Raw genomic sequence first — 8050 nt, 5'->3', positions numbered from 1 at the left:
TTTGCAGCCTATTTGGTATCCCTTGGAAGTCTACATTTGGGATTAGTTATCTTACCCTCTTTTTTCCCTTAATTTCAAAGTAATTTGACAAACTTAATGCTCATAACAAACCCGTGACATTTGAGCCTCCACACCCCAAAAACCTTTAATATCAAAGATCTGCAACTAGAACGATAGTCATTTTATCCTCAAAATATACAGCACACAATAAAAAGTTGGATGCAAAGAATTTCTGTAGAAAAAGGTTCTACTAAGAATATCCACAAAGACTTGAGAGTGAGATCCACAGCTGCTTACAATCTATTTATTCTCTCTCTTCAACTCATACCTGAAGGTTGACCGTGGAAATACAGGCATGAATGAACTACTAGCAAATGTAAGTAAAATATGCATGATGGTTTTGGTTTTAGTTTTTCAAAGTATAAAAGGCAAATAAAATATATAGAACAAATCTGGAAACCATTTCTGTCTAAGTAAAATGATTTCCTTCATAAAAGCTTAAGTCAAATCACAAAGAACAGTAAGTTTCTGTTTTTACAATACACGTGCTATTAGTAATAGATTCCAGTCCACAAGTAATGCAAAACAAGGTGATAATTCTTTGGGAATAATTTTTATTGTTAGAATTCCCAAAGTGTTTTAAAGCAAATTTATGGGAGTGCATAGAATCATTCCTGAGTATGATGATACAAATGAGTGCCTGTTTTATTTAAAAGTCCTCCGTCGTCGCATTCTCCATGTAAAGGTAATGTTCGATGTGTATGACCGCATTGCTATCTCCCCCGGCGCATTGACTTTGTTAGCTTAACGCAGTTAGCTGTTTCGAGAGGGTTCTTCAAGAGCCTTCACGGTCTCATAGACAGCAGAAAAGTCAAGGTCCCCAAGTCCCATGCTTCTAGCCTTCTTGAAAGCCTAAAATACCATAATAAACATAAATCGTTAGGGTATTATTGCTCTAAAACTATGTTTGAGCGAGAGATTTTCAAGTCATAAGGAAATGAGGTCAAATAATTAAAGAATGTATCGCAAAATGTAAGATAGGAGGAATTGGAAATGCTTCATATGAGCATTACAAAAGACGTGTGAGATGGATTTGCAAATCCTTACCTGGAAGGAGTCGTTTACAAATCCTTCACACTTGCCTTTGTAATGCTCATGAAAGGGATTTTTAATTCCTCATATCCAACATTTTTGTGATCCATTTATTAATAACTTTTCCTTGCTTGGAACTTGGAAATCTCTCACGTTAACATATTCCAAATCTCATTGCTTGACAATAAAACTACAAGTCTTCCGATAATATATTGGTTTCCTTAGGCTTTGTCTAGTATAAAGAATTGGATTGCAATGGATAAAACACTATTTTCAAGGTATGCTGAAAGAAAAAATGAAAAAAATGTGGCCAATTTGAAGTTAGAAGATGGATTACTCAAGAAGAAAGCTTATTCATTCCAATCTAATCCCCCCAAAATGAAAATTGTTTTCCTCTACCTTCAACATACTATAAACTTAAAGGTTATCCATTCTAATCTAATCCTAGAAGCCAAAAAGAGGCCTAAGGGTATAGATATCTTTATATGCTACTCTACTATCTTCTCTTTAGAAATTTAAGATCATGACTGTACACTACAAAATTCCAATTATTTCAAACTTCCAAGTATAAACACGTAATTCAATTTAAACAACACTATCAACTAACACAGTTCTGAAAACGAGTCAAGTGTTTAAATGGTTTCTCAATGATGATGGTGGACATTTGAAGTTGCGAGGTACTGGAAAGACTTATGTTACGTGGAAGATATGTAGACAGTAGATAAGGGTTTTGAAAGAAGTGACATCAAACCACTATCTGTTAAAATTAGCTTTTATTGGACAGCAGCAGCCCTGGGGTTGTCTTCTAAATCTTGGAATCACGTTAAGAAAACTCTACTTTTACGCTATGGCCAACTTTGTAGACAGTTAACAAAGAACAAGTCAGAGCATAACCTCATTAGCTGCAGCAGCTACTGGCATTGATGTAGCTGTTTCATCCCCAAGGGCAAGAGCCAATCTCATGTCCTTCTGTTGATGTTTCAAAGGAAATGCAGGCGAGTGACTGCCCTGTATCATAGTGGGTCCTTTCAACCTAAACATTGGGTTTGCAATTCCACCTAGATCCTGCCAAAATAAACTCATCAACAGTAAGCAGATCAACAACTAGTAAAATAAAGTCTAGGTAGCTACTGACCAACACATCAAGAAGAACAGAAGGTTCCAGTCCACTTCTCCCAGCAAGAACAAGTCCTTCAGAGAATGCATTCATCATGCTGCAATAAACAGAACGAGTAATATATTTACCATAATTGCTTCGGCTGTATGAATAATGAATCTATATATACTAGATTAGAAGCACCAAGTTGGATTATTATGTGATGTCAACTTGCGAGAAACGTTTTATAATTTTTATTGATATGTACACAAAATGAGTGTTGTGGAGATGAGAATGCTTCTTTGGATGTGCGGCCACACGAAAAAGGATAAGATCAGGAACGAGGATATCTGAGGTAAATTAGGAGTAGCCGAAATTGAAGATAATATTTAAAAAATTGGGCCATGAGTTTCTATTGTTTTAAAATTACACCCCAACGTCTAAACATTAAATCATTTTTCACTTTCTGTTAATTTGACTGTCTGGCCGTTAATTGTTGAAGTGACAGTGCTGGATCTACTCCCAATATGGCCTTGGTGTGTTCTACTTCATTGTGGCATAGGTAGTGGGTGATTGTCACGTCAACAGTTAACAGTTGATTACATGGTCAACCTAACAGAAGGTGTACATTGGTTGCATGTCAAAACGTCAAGGTGTAAAATGAGAAAATTAGTGAGAAAATTAGAGCCTCATGGCCCACCATTTTGAAAGAAGTCTTCAAATGTACTTAGTGCCACAACATATTATGAGAGTAATATCTGATATTGTCAATACTGTTTCTAACTTCCAAAAAAGTATTACGCTAGTACATCAGCATACTGCATCTTCCTACTAGAAAATTCCACCCCCATATTTGCGTTCTTGAGACAATACTATTCACTTTATTTGACAAAAAAAGCTGCGAAAATGATTCTCCATTATATTATGGATCATTTGTGCAGAAAGCAACCATTACCTTCCCATTATCATGTTGACAACAAGTTTCATTTTTGCTCCATTTCCAACCTGCCCCAAATAGAAAGACTTCTTTCCCATGACATTGAAAGCCGGAATCACTTCCTCGTACAATGCCTACATTTGAACAGTGAAATCATGCAGTGATGTTACATTAAAATGATTCCTGACTCAACTATAGAAACTCATGACTGCTCCAAAAAAGCTCATAAAATTTTGATGCAGAAGCTATAGTTTAATTATTACTTTAAAATTCTATTCACCTTGGTTATAACATGTTGATGCAAGTGGAATCATATCCATGTTCCTTTTTATTACTATTATAAATCCCAAGTACATAAAATGCCACAAAACTCAATAATCTGAATCAATTTTTTTTTGTGTACAATGAAGTATTCGTATAAGATCTTTGATTTATCGATCCTGGTAAAACTTCAGTAAACAGACTGGATACTGTTCTGATCCTAGAAGTTAGTAAACATCTCAATGAAAATCAACCGTACCCTCAAAAGTTCATTGTTCCATAATCTAAATCTATATCCTTCTTGAAAATGAGGTATACATGGAGAATATTCGATTCATTAAGAATAAATCCCACATTGATGGGAGGGACCTTACATGGGCTTATAAATAAGTTGGGCTACTCCCCATATTGCCAATTCGTTTTGTGGTGGAACCTAAATTTTCTTCAGGACTTATCATCCTAATAGAACTATTATTCCTCCTCCTTAAAATTTTATGATCCAATTCTATCTCTTAATTGCGCTTGAAAGCTCCTAGACAACCCCTAATTAAAGCTCCTAAAAAACCTACGTCAAATTAACTTTGAAAACAATAAAATCTTGCTTAACACATTTGAAACTGCCACTTTTACCCATGTGCACCCTCGTATTCAATGGTTAACTTTGCAAAGCATGTGACTGAAACAAATATGCGACCGGTGGCTCAAAATGTATATTCTGTTTACATGCACAAATAAAGTCAGTCGTCCTTGTATATTTGTGTTTGTTCTCTTCTCTGTGTGTGCGTGTATCCGCACGTGTGTGTGGGTGTGTTTACATGCAGCACCTTCTTGAACAAGAAGGTCAAATGTCAAGCAAGAGAAATGTTAGCAACCTTTGCACTTATCTTTGCATTGAACCTTTTCAATTCAGCAATGTCATTTGTCATCTTTTTACACAAAAACCAAGACATTTAGTGCCTTTGAAATTATTTTTTCTATTTTCCATCTTTAATTCCTAGCCAAAAGCAAGAGTCTTGTTTTTGTGTAAAGGTTAGTGCAAAGGTTGCTAGCAGTCCCCATCAAGCAATGTCCTTTATATTTTCAAATGGGTAATACTAGGGAGACCAAATCTTTTAGGGAGCATTTTTGCTCACCACCATAAACTTTGGTGTATGCTCACCATATGCCTAATCAATTGACACGTGTCCCAACAATGTTACTCCCTATAAGATCCCAAAACATAATGCAACATAAATTATATGCAGGAAAGCATATCTGGCAGGTGGCCAGAACTATGTATAAAGCAACAAACTGCAGAAATGATAACCTGCGTAACATATTACCTTCTCACCAGCTGCAAGGATAACTAGTTGACCATCTTCTGCGGGCTTTTTGCTACCTGAAACAGGAGCTTCAAGAAAGTAACCGCCCCTTTCTTTAATTGCCTGTAGATATTCGGTGCAAACCTTAGTTATATATGGGAAGATACTTTTCCGCTTAATATTTTTTATTCAAATATGTGATGAAAAAATAGTTCAAAATCGTAATTACATAAAGAAACTACATATGAAAATTACAGTCATCTTCAAAGAACACCAGAAAGCATCCTGAGGTTTAACTGATAAAGCAATACGGATAGTAGATGAAGTAAAAATTCAACCGAGCTTTGTATCTTAAGTGCAAAGTAGCAGCTCCGAATCAGTGCATAATTGATGAGGCACATCTTTGGAAGCATGTCAGGAACTGTGAGAAAAAAAAAAGAACGAAAGGCTAGTTCCAGTGTGCAGGCCTTAACTAGAGATATTCTAATCATGTATAGCCTTCTTTTCGAACATTGCACAAACAAATTTTCAGTCTACGTTTTCTCACTTCTCCTTTTATGCAGTCAGCTATAATCTGGTAAAGTGAATTTAGCTATAGAACTGCCTCATGCTCTGGTTTTAAATATCTAACTCTTTTCTTTTTCCTAGTGCAAGTTCATCCAACCAAGAACTGCTTACCAACAGAGCCCTTCTAAACGAACAGTTTTTCAAAACAAACATATGAACTTCCTGCAGATTGCTAATTTTCAATCTTTTTTTGGGAGAGTGTGAGTGACCTTTTTCTGAAGTGTCATTAAATCCAGCTTTTTGACTTGTATTTTCTTGTTCACTAAATATACTCCATAAAGCGGGAGTAAAGCGGGAGCCTTGTGCACTGGGTACGACCTACGACGACTAAATATACTCCATAAGAGTGCTGATGCTAAGAACTCTAACTTCTAGCTTTTATAACACTCTGAACTTCCTGCCAATTCTAGCCTCAGAATCCTAAGTTGTGCATAAGGAAATAAAAATATTTAGCTTTGAACATGAATATATATTTATGCACTTTTATTTTACATTTCAGATCACCAAGGTTACAATTCTAGCTCTGCCTGTAAGTAAGTAAATTGGTAGTGAAAACTTATGGACACGTATCACATATGGTTTTTTAATGTAATCAACTACACTTTGAGTTTTCATCCCTCTATTAAATTTTCTTTTCTTTTACTTGGATGTTAGTCCCTGCAAGACCATAAAAAGTAACGAACAAAGCCAAAATCGTAATTCTTGGTTTTCCTCATTTTAGAACCCTACTTCTTTCAGCCCCAACTCTTCACCTACACCAGTATAAAGTCAAACTTCATTCTAGCAACTTCTTGACCTTACATCAAGATTCAGTCAAGAAGCTACCCTACCTTCCCACATGTCTACATATTCACTACATGAAAAGGCCCAAAATAGCATTCTGAATCAGGAAGATCCTGTATCTGTCAGAAAACCACAGATAAAATGTCTTTCTACCTATAAAATCCTTTTACTTATTGAAAGTCTAACATGTTACACGAGAGATTAGCCTTTACAGATTGTCCTACATTTGAGACAACTTTTTGGAAGTATTCATATGTTAACCTACTCATACAAGTTCAAAACTCCAACTTAGATTTCTTGATACAAATTCCTGCTATAGACATATGCATTAGTAAAAAGGTAAAATTCTACCCATTTCGTTTGAAAGTCTTAAAAACAATGGTGACCGGAATGACGCACAAGAAATGTAAACAAGGAGGAGGGGATATCATTCGCAAGTAACTCAAACCTCATTGATCTTTGAAGAAGTATCAGCATCAACTGTAGACATGTCAACATAAGATTTTCCAGCACAAATCTGCTCAAGAATGCCATCTTTTCCAAACACCACCTAAGTATTATATATTTTGATGAGTTGAAGACAAGTAGATGATGTGTCAAAAACTCAAAATACCACAGTGAAGAATACCAACCGAAAGAGCAGCTGAAGGATCAGATAACATTGCAATGGTATACTTGCACTTCCTAACCACTTCTGCAGGGGTTTCTGCAACAGAAGCACCATGCTCCACGAGTTCATGACTCTGCAATCAAAGTTAGAGATAAAATGACATTGTCTTGTCAGAATCTCAGATTAATTTTCATTGGCTTCTTAGCCAAAATGTTCTCTGAGATCTGCATAAGTCCCCACTTTGGTCCTAACATTGAATATCGATAGAAAAAGTCCATTGTTTGTCCACCATAAATCATTTTTTATACTTCCATGAAAAATTTGTCAATATCCACGTTGCGTGAAAGGGTAGTTTGACATAAATACTCTTTAAAAAGTGGTCACGTGGCCGTTCACGTGACAATTTAACGAAAATATTGACAAATTTTGTTTAAAATAATTTACAGTGAACTAACTTAGAACCCCTTCTATTGATTTTCATTATCAGGACCAAAGTGAGGAGGAATACCAATCTCAAGGACTATTTGGCTAAAAATCCATTTTCGTTTTATTGTATGTATGCCCAGATTCTCAGCATTGCAACATATATAATCTAGCATGACGATTGGAATAGAAGATTAAGCAACATTCAAACAAGTAGCTTTGATAGGGATGATTACATAGAGCACATGATTACATAGAGCACAAGAGTCTTAAAATACCTTAGAAAGAGTCCTGTTCCAAACGGTTACCTTGAAGCCATGCCTGAGCAGATTCATAGACATGGCTTTCCCCATTATTCCCAGCCCCAGAAACCCGACCTCCATATCTCACTCTCTCTCTCAATCTCTCAATCTTTCTCTCTCTTCCTCTCTCTCCAAAGTCCAAACTCTAGAGCCAACACAAAATAAATCCACTTATTGTATGCGATTATTATCATCAATATATTATTCACTCACTGTATGTATCCAGTAGACATTGATATGAAGCTCAAAACACTAAAGAAACAGGCAAAAAAAAGATAGCAACTTTTTAGGTCTCCCTTTTTTTATTATTTGCTGGGCCCAAGTTATCTGATTAAAAATAATTTTGCTCACCACAACTAAGTGATAATAATGTTTATTATTATTAATTTTTATCTGATGAGAATAAATTTTGAGAGATGTACAGTACATAAGCATAAATTTCAAAATTAAATTCATTCAATAAAAAAAAGTTATAGAGAATTGTAATAAATATTACTACTAATTAAGGATGATGAGCAAAAATGTAATTTGATGACTTAACGTGGATTTTTGTCCTGTCATTTTTCGGACGGATAGATGCGTCCCACGTCAATCCCCTGGTTCTTCTGTTTGTCCTCTTACTCCCCACTCATCATCTTGGGAGGGAACCCACTTGCAGTCTTCCACGTTGATGCTTTG

At 35.6% G+C, this 8050-nt stretch overlaps 1 protein-coding gene across 1 annotated transcript; it reads right to left on the bottom strand.

Moving 5' to 3' along the window:
* Positions 1-462: 462 nt before the first annotated feature.
* Positions 463-7630, bottom strand: LOC126599329 (glyoxylate/succinic semialdehyde reductase 1). The gene is made up of 8 exons (XM_050265691.1): positions 7349-7630; positions 6670-6780; positions 6486-6587; positions 4709-4810; positions 3144-3259; positions 2228-2306; positions 1987-2157; positions 463-912 (listed from the first exon to the last, which is right to left on the bottom strand). The coding sequence occupies exons 1-8, from the start codon at positions 7451-7453 to the stop codon at positions 814-816; spliced, it is 885 nt and encodes a 294-aa protein (XP_050121648.1). The 5' UTR covers positions 7454-7630; the 3' UTR covers positions 463-813.
* Positions 7631-8050: the final 420 nt, after the last annotated feature.

The sequence above is a fragment of the Malus sylvestris genome, chromosome 14 (assembly GCF_916048215.2).
Source record: "Malus sylvestris chromosome 14, drMalSylv7.2, whole genome shotgun sequence".
In the NCBI taxonomy this organism is placed as follows: domain Eukaryota; kingdom Viridiplantae; phylum Streptophyta; class Magnoliopsida; order Rosales; family Rosaceae; genus Malus; species Malus sylvestris.
The sequence above is the reverse complement of the archived record's forward strand: the minus strand, read 5'-3'. Positions and strand labels throughout refer to the sequence as shown.

Excerpts from the sequence above, each read along its gene's own strand:
- LOC126599329 (XM_050265691.1), bottom strand. The coding sequence starts at position 7,453 with ATGGAGGTCGGGTTTCTGGGGCTGGGAATAATGGGGAAAGCCATGTCT. Across the intron at positions 2,158-2,227 it reads CTGTTCTTCTTGATGTGTTG|GATCTAGGTGGAATTGCAAA; the intron begins GTCAGTAGCTAC and ends TTATTTTGGCAG. Across the intron at positions 913-1,986 it reads TAGCTGCTGCAGCTAATGAG|GCTTTCAAGAAGGCTAGAAG; the intron begins GTTATGCTCTGA and ends ATGGTATTTTAG.